This window comes from Rhodamnia argentea, chromosome 1 (genome assembly GCF_020921035.1).
Source record: "Rhodamnia argentea isolate NSW1041297 chromosome 1, ASM2092103v1, whole genome shotgun sequence".
NCBI lineage: Eukaryota > Viridiplantae > Streptophyta > Magnoliopsida > Myrtales > Myrtaceae > Rhodamnia > Rhodamnia argentea.
The window spans coordinates 21,529,972-21,542,523 of record NC_063150.1 but is presented as its reverse complement, the minus strand read 5'-3'; the positions used below and the strand labels follow the sequence as shown (position 1 = coordinate 21,542,523).

The window sequence follows — 12,552 nt, the reverse complement described above, 5'->3', positions numbered from 1 at the left end:
ACACATAGTTTTGTTTATAATTTAGTTGCAATTTTGGAAAAAGTATACAAGTCTAACAAAACTCTATATTTATGATATTGACAAACGAAAATATATTGAAAATTTGTAAGTAATGCATCTCTAAGTAGCTTCAAACATGTTAGTGTACATATTCGGTGTTTTGTGTAAACTACATAATAGGAGCATTGCAACATTGTGATGATTTTAATCTAATTTTTCGGTTGGATTTTGATTTTGTATTTATTTCGAAGTCATGATATCCAAAATGGGGCTGCTCGGGAGAGTTGGCTAATCTAAATACTAATTGCATCATTGTGTTTCTAGTACTTTTCTCAACGGTAAAATATGTGTACATGATTTTTTTTTAATTTGGATTATTAGTTATTAATTCATGAGCTACTCCGGGTTTTGGGTGGAAAAAGAACTCTCGAGTAAGTAATGAATGAAATAAATTTGGATTTTCTCTCGTGAGAAAATTCGTTTATTACTTATGGTTTTCAATAGATTTATTTAAATAACTAATTGATCTCTTTTTGTACTTGATCATGCTTCATTATATTAAATACCATGTTTAATAGTTGAGCAAACATCTATGAGCTCTCTACATGTCCTAGAGTTCCATTTCATGTTTGTTTGTATAAAAATGAGGATGCACAAGATTTAGACACGTGACGTAATCGTTGAAGTCTATTCCACCAATTATCACGCAATAACCCCCCTTGAAGTACGTTCTTGTGAATATTGCGCAAGTGGGGTTTCTTCCGGTTCCAGGTGATCAACCATGCCCGAGAGCCTCTTGGAAGAAGCGGTCAACGGGTCGCGCATATTATTCGAAGCGGAGATGGAGGCCAAAACAGAATTTTTTTTACACTATAGATCTTACGAAATTTTCACATACAACCGCAACATGGGTCATTTCAATCCAACATTGGCGATTGAAGGGACAAGATATATTCGCATTCATCGGACTAAAAAGATAGTAAAATACTATTAACAATTACCCCGTCGGTCTTAGGCCTCGCTATGTAGGATAGTTATAGTTTATGTCAACGATTTTCGATCAAAATTCACGGGGATGGACCGAATTAGCACAAATGCTAAAGGTTTATAACTCAATTGCCCAAAAAGCAAATAAATAAATAAATAGGACTGAAAGGCATAATTACAATAGGTTTAGAACTTGTTTTGGTAATTCTCCCATAGAGTAGGTATTGACCACTCGTGAAATGAAAGTGCCCAGTTCTTTGTTCGGTTGGTCGACGCAATTACTATCACCGAATGTGTACAAAGTTTCTCGCTTAAATTATATCTACCCGTCATAGCGCTTATAATCTTGCATCTAGTCGCTATCAATGAGACGAATCAGGAAGATAATCCTCAATGATTCATCATTTTCACCGACGGGAACCTCAAAGGTTTTTCATTCCGGTCTTTTTGGGTAGAAAAAAGGATGTTCCCTTGATAGTTGACTTTATTCGCGTTCTTGCGGTAGTAGTACCAAACTTTTGCACCCGAGTTGATACAAAATACGAGTACCCTTGTTGTATTCTCTAGGAATCCGTCCGACCATACTTTGAAGGCAACTCTAGTTCAATTCTCTCATGCATCGCAATATCTGCGGCAGAGAAATGCTAATTGAGTACTCAAAGCATGTGATGAGACCGGGCTATCATCTGTTTGAGCTCTTATTAGAAGGGCTAAGACTCCACCGAAATCACTTGAAGGAGATGGAGTGTGGAAGGGACACTCGATCATGTGCCACTACTATCCGCCATGCCCCGAGCCTGAGTTGACCCTGGATATGACAAAGCATTCAGACAACAACTTCCTCACAATTCTCCTCCAAGATCAAATTGGAGGACTTCAAGTGCTTCATGAGAAACAGTGGATCGACGTTCCTCCAATACCTGGAGCACTAATGATAATCATCGGAGATCTTTTGCAAGTAAGTAGCTTCGGCTAGAGATCGTAGTTCATTTCTGAGCTTCTCTTAAACCGTGTTTTGATTGGTCAACACACTGCGATCCTCTTCTCTCCTTTATTACTTTACTCTCTCATATGCTAAGCTAGATGAAGAGCTCTTCAGAATTCGGGAAGTAAATTAACATGGCATCTTCCCCGTAGCAATATGACATTATGCCTTCCCAATCTGTACTTTTCTTTGGTAAGGCGAATCCATGTTTACCATTCCCAAATGGTCGGTAGAGATCATATTCACTTTGGTACAGTAGTAGTAAACTTGAAGGAGAAAGAGACAACACTTTGGGCTTTTTTGATTTACTAGGTGATGATTTTCTTGAAAAAGATCGAAGCCGCGGTCTTTATTTCGGGTTCTCTCTACCAGGTATAAGTATCCTACTGAGCTATTTGACTCATCTAAACTTGATTCTACCTTCGCTAGATCCTGCTAGCCTCACATTGACAGGTTCAAAATTGTCTAAATGAAACAGATGTATGTTGAAAACAATGTTTTTCATGGGAGCGGTCAATGTGGATTCTAGATATTCTGCAGTTTTGGTATCTTTTTTTTTTGGTCCGACCCGTTTTGGTATCTATGAACATTGAGATTGCAATAATACTAGTAAGTAGAAACTGTGTTCATTCATTTCTGACCCAAGAACCAAAGGACCGAGAACGTTTCACTAATTGTTGCATTCACGACTCATGACAAAAAACCGGTTTCAGAGTGTCGAGCACCGAGTCATGGCAAACAAGAGAGGCCGAGAGTGTCGATGACGTGCTTCTTGGGTGACACTCCACTACTGTATGGAACCATCAAGGAATTAACATCGCAGACAACCTATCAATCACGCAAGGAGACTACGCTTCCAAACTACACTACCTATTACGTTTCCAAAGGCCTAGATGGAGCTTCTGCACTTCCCGATTTCAAGTCAGAGACCGTGTAAATTTATAAAGGTGGTCTTATTGATATATGTATTTGAAGATAAAAGTAAACCCATTTGTTCATCTATGTAAAACTACCACAGAATAGGATTGCCTTTTTTTACTGCTCGGTCACTGACACTTATATTGCTCCATTTGACACCAGCAACACGGCTCTCAAAAACAAAGATCATTCTCTAGACAAAAGCAGAACCAAAAGAGAGCACGAAATAGAGGGAGAGGAAGATCAACACATATCGATCTAAGATCGAAAGAAATAAGTTATCAATAGATGAAACCGTGTCGAATACTACGTATGACAATCACAACACTAATCCACTACGAGAAAAATTGCGCTTTCGGGAACATTTCCGTTTGGTTCGGCTTCGAATTCCACTTTGTGCGGCTATCATAAAGAGTGGAATTCTTGCCGGCCTCCAACTCGCTCAACAACAATAACTAGAATCAACCGCATGGCAAAAATATATGTACTCTTCCCGGATTTTCTATGAAACAGTAGGTTTCCATTAAGAAGGGACATATCTCGAAACCCAATTGATCTAATCGAGTCCGGATATTAAGATGATGCAAGTATGGATCCAAGACAACATCAAATCGTCATGTCATTTATCAATGTCAACTCTGTCCTAATAGATTTTCTTTTCCATAAATTGGAAAACTTGTGTACTAGCCGCCTCGTCCCCCAAAGACTCGCCCATTATTAAACATCACCTGTCATTTTCTCGGCAAGTGGTAGATCACATGATATGAGTCATATCATGCACTTTGCGATATCTCGGCTATAAAGAAACTGCTCATATCATGCGTTGCAATGTCTCCATAACATTCAATTCATAATCCAAACTCATCTCCAACAAATTTACATTCACAGTGAAATTGAATTGCGGTTGAGAGAAAGAGAGAGAGAGGAGCAATGCCTACTATCGATTTGGCCTCTGACTCCGGCGAGCATGGCTACGATAGAGCAAGCGATGACTCAAAAGCCGACGTCAAAGGCCTCGGCCCTCGGTTGACGCCGGGATCACCCAAATCCCCGCAATTTCTTCATCCGACCGCAGGGAGACATCCGAAGACGGCTTCGAATCGAACAGCGGCTCTGAGAATCTCAGCATCCCAATCATCGACCTCGGCCAAATCGACCGCGACCCGACCAAGAGGAGGGAGGGGATCAAGAGGATGCGACGCGCATCAGAGATGCTGGGGTTCTTCCAGGTAGTGAATCCCGGAGTTTCAAAGGCCGTGATGGGGAAGGAGGAGGGATTTAGGAGGTTCCACGAGCAAGATGACGAGGCAAAGAAGGTGCTCCACACGCGCGACATGATGAGGAAGGTTATGTACAGCAGCAATTTCGATCCGAACACGACGTCTATGGTGAACTAGAAACCGGAGAGACGCTTTCTTCTTTCGATAAATATGCACTGCGAATATGGTGAAGAGAAATTAGTTAACGGAAGAAGTAAATAGTTGAAAGGAACACATGATAGGTGATAGTCTTTTCACCTACCTGCCATGCTAATATTCGGATTCATAGTCGGATTCATAGTCGGATTCATCCACTTCATCCTCCGAAAAAATGACTGGAATGTGGGCAAGCTGTGGCCGTTCCTCGTGGCGATTTTTTTTCGTAATGGGACAACGAATGATTCTCAATTCCTTCAAGTGTGTGAGGTTGGGCATCTCAAATGGCAAATGCTCTAACTTTCGACAGCCAATTAATACAAGCTTTTCGAGCAGAGAGAGATTTCCAATCCATTCCTGCAAACTCGATCCCCGATATCGACGAATCTTGAGAGATTGCGTAGTCTTGACATGTCGAATCCCCTCAGGTAATTGCATCAAATCGGTGATCTTAAGAACGCGTAGGTTCGTGAGGAATGGCCATTGGGTGTCATGCTGGTCTTCTTCGCACAATAAATCGAGTCCTTCACAAGTATCAACGTGGAGTTCCCGGAGCGAGGAAAGGTGGCGCATGCCACGAGAGAAGCTCCTTATGTCGCAATATGTGAGGCTCATGAGCTCGAGATTATTGGCCGATCGGAGTAGAGTCTCGAGCATCCGGGACTCCGGATCATCTCCGTGAAGATATAGACGCATTAGTTTAGAGAAAGGGGTGAATGTGGATCCCACTCGCGGCTTCGACGGGCAATTTGGATCGGGCTTTATTTCCAACATTTTCGCGTCATCTATGTCCAAGCATTCCACCTGAGGGAATGGTGGCACGAAGTTCAAGTGGGGACAGTGCCATATTTTCACGGACCGAAGTTTTGGGAAGGATGACCGGTGATGCTTTTGATGTGCTGTCATTAGTTCCCTACTTCCCCACCATCCCTTCAGTTTGGTGCATCGCTTTAGTTCCAATCTCTCAAGAGATGGGAAGAAGGTGCGTGCAGTCTTAGATTGCCCCACGTCACTTGTCTGTTGAACGAACTCCAAGCCATGCAAGTCAAAGAGAATCAACGTCCTTAGGGAAGGGAGTTCACTCAAGGATGGTAGGTGGCTCACTGACGCACAAGCCCAAATACGCAAGTATTGAAGGTTGATCAATTTCCTCAAATCTCTTGGAAATGTTTTAAGGCACCTACAATCAAAGAGTTCAAGGAACTGCAAATTCACCAAATCCGTGATTGAATCCGGCAAACTCTGAATAGATTCGTTTTTACCAATACGAAGATACCTTAAGTGCTTCAACTTTTCAAAGGAGGAAGGAGGGAGACGAATATTTACATAGTCTAAATGCAACACTCGACAATGTTTGCCCTCAGAAAAAACTCTGTCGAAGTTGAGTACATGCGATGGATCTCCCAAGAAGATTAATGTCTGCAATTTGTGTAGATCGAGCAGAGACATCATTTTCTCTTCAGAGAAAAATTCTGAAGTAAATAAAGCATGTCGAATTCCTCTCTCATTATGTCCTCCTTTAAAATTAACAATCTTGCATTCACCTCCAGCAACTTTTTGGGCAAGATCGTGCATGAGATCATGCATCTTGAAAGTCCAGACCTCGCCATCCTTGAATTTGACATGAACATCGAGGAATGACCTACACAGCAGTTCCGACAAGTACATGTCTGCAACCTCTTCAAGGTTATCCTCCCCGTTGGGTGACTCAATAAAGCCTTGTGCCACCCAAAGATGTATCACCATCTCTTTACTATAGACATAATCTTTCGGAAACAATGAGCAGTATGCAAAACAATGTTTCAAGCTTGACCGGAGATGATCGTAACTGAACTTGAGGACTTGCATAATTCCATCATCAGCCTCATCGATTTCTTGTATTTCTGGAAGTTCACGCACCTTGTAGCGGAGCCATTCATCTTTCGTTTTGCCGTACAACAGGCCTCCCACAGTCCTAATGGCAAGGGGAACCCCAGCGCATTTCTTAACTATATCTCGACCTATCTCCTCCAGTCCCGGGTCTGATGATTCTGCCCCATCTCCAAAAGCCATTTTCTTGAATAGGTTCCACGGCTTATCTTCAGATAAGCCACGTAGAACATGGATAACTGATCTCGCATCCGTCACCTCTGCTACTCTGTGGCTACGAGTGGTTAAAAGTACCTTGCTTCCCCGTAAACCACCCTCTAGCCAATCTCCAAGCTTCAACCATTTATTCCGGTCTTCATTCCACAAATCATCCAAAACAAGCAAGTATTTCTCCCCCCGTAGAGTCTCGCGAAGAAGACTTGGCAAGTCTTCATCGTCATGGCCTTGACAGTCGACATTTGCTTTTTTAAGTATCTCTTTGATAATCGAATTGACATCAAAGACATCAGATACACACACCCACATCTTAAGCCCAAAATGTTCTTTTACCTCCCCATCGTTGTACACTAGTCGTGCAAGTGCAGTTTTCCCAAGACCACCTTTACCAACGATGGCTACAAATGACACGCTCTTGTTAGAGGAGGAACTCAACAAGAGTTGCTTGATCTTCATTTTGTCCTCTTCCCTACCGATTATTTTTTCATCAGGCGAGGGATGTTCAGGTTTCTTTCCTCTCCCGATGGCCACTGTTTCCTCCGGATGCCGCTCTAAATTTAATAACTTACTATCTTTTTCAATCTCATCCAGTGTCTTCCTAAGTTCCTGAATCTTATTGGCCACTCTGAGGCGATGTTCGAGCTGATTCGATTTAGAGAAGAAAACGCGTACCGCTTTCGACATCTTGTTGCCGAGAGTGACCTTCCGCCTCAGATCTTCGGTCGCGACGTCGTCGAGCAAGTCCTGTAGGTCGTACAGCACGTCCTTGAGCCTCCCGAGCCAGTGCTTGACCTGGTTGTTGTGCCATTGCTTCTTCTCGGCATCCAAAAGCACCGCTTGGATGGTCTCGACGGTGCCCTTAAGGCTTCGGAGGTCGTCCTTGACACGCAAGAGCGACTGGACCTTCTGAGAAGCGAAGGTGCCTACAGGTTTCGCAATTTCGGTGGTGAGGCTTTTCAGTATGGCAGTGGCAATGCAGGAGAGCGCTGCTCCGGCCATTTCCAAAAGGCAAAAGCAGGGGTTAAGGAGTGTTTGAGAATGCTTTTGTTAGGAGACAATGGTTTGGCGGTGCCTCCTGATCGACTTCATGCACGAATATATAGCAAAGGCCAACGGCATCCCCATGTTACTGCATGCTCAGCTGCTCCACTAGATGACGACAGAGCAAAAGACGCGTGGGGTCCAGAAAAAAGGGGCTGAAGAAAGAAAGAGGAAAGCCCAAAAGCCTATGCGTAAAGCAGGTTGCCCTGTATGCTTAGAGATAATTTTCTAGTTTCTTTTTTTTTTTTCATTTTCATCTGAACATGAAAATAGTACTGAAAAAAGCCTTTGATCACGTGTGGAGAGCAGTTTCCAAACGAAAACCCAAAATTATTTAAGTAATCCTAGAGTCAATGAGCAGAGGGTCATGGTGGATAAAATGCTCTCCAATATGGATATAGATTAGGAATTCCTAGTAGATGCACTTGGTACGACAAGCTATCTAATGATCATATTCTTTTCGATCGTGATCGGATACCGAACTCTAGAAGAAGGCTGGTCATATAACTTTGTTGATTATCCTATTATCAAAATATTTGACAGCTCATTTTTTGTTCAACCGAGTGATGGTAAGATCGATGAAAGGACAAGAAAGTTCATATTCCTCGGTTATGCACAAAGTGAATGAGAATATGGATATGATGCACAAAACTAAATTCACACATTGTAGACGGATAAGTTACATCTAACGATCCTCTATTACTTATGGATAGAGGCGATTACGAATGTGGTTAGTGTTTGGAAGGATTAGATTAGTAGCTACAGAAAATTATTGTCAGTCGATGATGAAGTACTCACTCCTACACTAGTAGGAAATGGATTTTGAAGCTGCAAAGCCAATTTAATTTGTTAGAACTGGAAACAACAGTGTCTTGAGAAAAAGAAATGGAAATAATCAAATCCTGCTTGGGCTTGGGGCTATATTACGTTGAACTTCTCGTTGCATTGTACGAAAATTAAAGCTGCGACATTTCGTTCCTTGTGCATATATTAATGAAAGAAAAATATCTAATTCCTTATATGTTAAGCAACTTTTCTTTCGTTCTTTGAAAGAGTGAGTACTTTTAATGGCATAAGTAATTTATTTCAACTTTTTTTTTTCAAGTAGAGGGGAGGAGCAACCGCCATTTTGCGTTGTGCTTTTTGGAGTAAAAAAATGTTTGGTGGGGAGTGAAAGACGCGTGGGTCTCGACACCGTAAAATTCTTGGAAGATGGTCATGAAGTTTCGCGTCACATATAATTGCAATACGGAACAATGGAAAGCGACCGGACATGAAATGTTGAAGCGACATTTTCTGATTTGCTTTTGGAATCAATGTACGGAGACAGATTATGATCAAAAGCAAAGCAAGTCGCCCCACTTTGAATAGAAATCACGACACTTTTGTGGTGGCAGCTCAGGGACACGTGTCGACATGGCATATGTTGGGCGGTGGGCTACTGTTGATCAGTAAAACTCATACCATATCCATGTTCATCCCACGGTAATTTTTGTATCCCAAATTGTCAGTCCTAAACGCACATCATGATGATGATTTCATAGTTTATGATTGAGCAATAATCTGATTCGTATACAAGAAATTCACACTATCAGATAAATTAAATTTAACATGATTGGATTAAGCATTACAATCACTCGTAATATTTATTATACTTTGTATCGAAATTTAAAGAAAATAAAAAACCAATTGATGACAAAAATGTCATGTAAACAGCAGCTACAAATTTCCCTTTCATCTTATTTAAAAATGTTAAGCCAATTCTCTCTACTAACAAACCTTTTCTTATTTCCAAAAGTACCCCTGCATAAAACAGTAAAGGAAAATCAACAATTAAAATTCAGTCAACAATTCAATCATCCATTTGCTCCTCTAAAAAAAAAATAGTTACACTCAAGCATTTCATTTACCGAAAATAAATAATAAAGAACTTCGCTTTTGAAAAGTCAATATACACCTTACCTTACCAAAAAAATAAATAAATAAATAAAGAACTTTTTCTCTTTAGAAACCTTCTCAATCTACGACTATTTATATATGTTTAGTAAATTTTGTAAGCTTCGTATGAGATAAAAGGTATGATTGCAGGAGTCTAGCAAAAATAGCAAAGAAAGAAAGCGAGATTCCGAGATCGATGGCTTTTGAGAATGGCAGGTAAAATCAGGGACAAAAAGAATCGAACTCAGATTCTCTAGACCAACATTTTTTAGGTTTTTCCATCTAAAAGCAGACTTCCATGACCATCTAGTTCTCCGGTAAGATCAAATTATGGCGAGCGGGAATGGAATTGAGTTATAAATGCAATTAGGATCATGATATTAGGCGACGCACTGGATTTTTATCAGTCTTTCGCTTTCATTGGTGTTAATTATAGAGCATTCCATGCAATGTAAATAATAGATGTCGGGCATTTAGCATGCTAATTGATGAATCGGTAATAAGCTATGTAACTGTTGAATGGTCAAATCAAAAGGTGGGGAAACCAGTACAATGCACATTACACATGAAATGAAATGTGTATCACGCACCAAATTATGTCCCGTTTATATCAATATGCTAGACGCGCATACGATCATCACCACAGTCCCGACATGAACGGACTTTTGACGACCCACGCTCTGATATTCAACGTCAGAAACCCCACACAAGTTATTGGAATCATGCAGTGACTGGTTGGGACTTCTGAAAAGGCTGCAAGAACATTGATGAGCCAGGCTGTTTCGGTGGGGGAAATCACGCAGTAAGTGGTTGGGACTTTAATCAACGTTCAGAGGAGTGCCCTGTCAATAATGCACATGGCCATTCCAGAGTTGATGAGACTGGAGGGCGTCTGATCCCAAACTAGGGTAGGGTGTACCACTTTTTGACAAAAAAACGACACTGTTTTGGGAAAAAGAAATGGGAATAGTCACCCCTGCCTACGTTGTGTCATTTTATGTATTTAAATTGTAGACTTCTTTCGATCAAAAAAATTGTAGACTTTTGGTTCGTTTATTTTTGTGTTAAAACTTGAAAAAAAAAAAGAAGAAGCATAAGATGGATTCAATTGGCTCCGTGAATTTACGAATGACACAAAAAATTTCAAACTTGTATATATATAACACATTTATGCCAAATACCAATACTACACTTTTATCTCAAATTTTTTCTTATGGCACAAAAACCTTAAATTTATTTATGTGACAAATTTACCTTAAAATTTAATTAAGATCACATGACTATAAATTTGGAATTTATGTGTCACATTAATATAAATTTGAGCGAGTACGTCGTGCGAGTACAAATTTGAGACTGTTTGTGTTAACAAAAAAGTTGGAAAGAAACGCGTCAAAATGGGCATAATTTAAGATTTTTTGTTTTTATTTTTTTTAGAGTGAAATAGTGTAGCTTTTACTTTTATCATAACAATTTGGTGTTTTACACAAGACATAAAATGTGGGCAGTTATCGGGGAAAATGGGGAATGGTTTTGTTCTGAGATGATGGTCTGGCAGTGCCGATGGCATTTGATTAATAAGGAAGATAAGCATGTGAATGGCACGTGGTGTCAAAGACGCGTGGGGTCCCCAAAAAAAGGGACTAAAGAAAGAAAACAGGAAAGACCAAATAAATGCCCACGGTCAAAAAGGCAGGTTGGCCTGTCTTTTGTTCAAGAGAAAATTTTCTACTTTCCTTTTTTTCACTTTCGTCTGAATATGAAATAGGATCGAAAAAACCTTTGATCGCGCCCTGAGAGCAGTTTCCAAGCGAAATCCCAAAATTATTTAAGTAATCCTAGAGTCGATGAGCAGAAGATTACGAGAGACTGTTGGTAAAATGCCCTTTGGTGCCGGTATTGGTTAGGAGATTCTTAGTGGATATACTTAATATGACGAGATATCGAGTGATTAGATTTCCATAGTTTGGGATCGGATGTTGAACTCCAGAAGAAGTCTCGCCATGTAACTTTGTCGATTATTTTGCTAATCAAAATATTTGATAGCTTCTCGTATTTTTTTTCAAGTAAATGATGGTAAGATAGATCGAAGGATAAGAGAGTTCGTATTTGTCGATTATGCATAAGGCGAGCGAGAATACGGATATGGTGCACGACATTGAATTTATAAGTTGTCGACAAATAAATTATATCTAGCGATTTTCCATTACTTATGAATAGAAATGATTGTGGACATGGCGGTGTTTACTGGAATATCATGTGAATTTTTTTAGACTAGTGCACCTACTTTATTTTATTAAAGAAATTGGAGTATACATTGAAGCTTAGAGAATCAGATAGGTCCTACCCAAGCTGTGGCACAGGAAGGTAGGGGACTAGGTTCCTGTAAGCAGATGAGCCCGACCAATCGCAATGCAAACGTTGTGCGTTGTTGACCGTGTGCTGCACATGATCAGCAACGGTTGCTGATCATGTGCACCCCTTTTATTTTTTATTTTTTGATTTTATAAATAATAATAACCATTATTCTCTAATACGGATATAGATTAGGAATTCCTAGTAGATGCACTTGGTGCGACAAGCTATCAGATGATCGTATTCCTTTCGATCGGATACCGAACTTCAGAAGAAGTCTGGTCATGTAACTTTGTTGATTATCCTATTATCAAAATATTTGATAGCTCATTTTTTGTTCAAGCAAGTGATGGCAAGTTCGATGGAAGAACAAGAAAGTTCATATTCTTCGTGCACAAAACTAAATTCACAGGTTGTCGACAGATAAGTTACATCTAACGATCCTCTATTACTTATGGATAGAGGCGATTGCGAACATGGTTAGTGTTTAGACGGATTAGATTAGTAGCTAAAGAAAATTATAGGCAGTTGATGATGAAGTACTCACTCCTACACTAGTAGGAAATGGATTTTGAAGCTGCAGAGCCAATTTAATTTGTCAGAATTGGAAACGACAGTATCCTGAGAAAAAGAAATGGAAATAATCAAATCATGTTTGGGCTTGAGGGCTATGTTATGTTGAACTTCTCGTTGCATTTTACGAAAATTAAAAGCGGCGACATTCCATTCCTTGTGCATATATTAATGAAAGAAAAAGATCTAATTCCTTACATGTTAAGCAACTTTTCTTTCGTTCTTCGAAAGAGTGAGTACTTTTATTGGCATCAGTAA

The 12,552-nt window shown here is 40.1% G+C and overlaps 2 protein-coding genes and 1 pseudogene across 2 annotated transcripts; 2 read left to right on the top strand and 1 right to left on the bottom strand.

The window, feature by feature from the left end:
• LOC115734061 overlaps positions 1-12,552 on the top strand; it is a 227,610-nt pseudogene that overhangs the window by 191,885 nt on the left and 23,173 nt on the right.
• On the top strand, positions 2,733-4,287 carry LOC125314663 (1-aminocyclopropane-1-carboxylate oxidase homolog 10-like). The gene is made up of 2 exons (XM_048277519.1): positions 2,733-2,905; positions 3,966-4,287. The coding sequence occupies exons 1-2, from the start codon at positions 2,733-2,735 to the stop codon at positions 4,285-4,287; spliced, it is 495 nt and encodes a 164-aa protein (XP_048133476.1).
• On the bottom strand, positions 4,420-7,389 carry LOC125314658 (putative disease resistance protein RGA3). The gene has a single exon (XM_048277514.1). It carries the CDS (start codon positions 7,387-7,389, stop codon positions 4,420-4,422), a length of 2,970 nt encoding a protein of 989 aa, XP_048133471.1.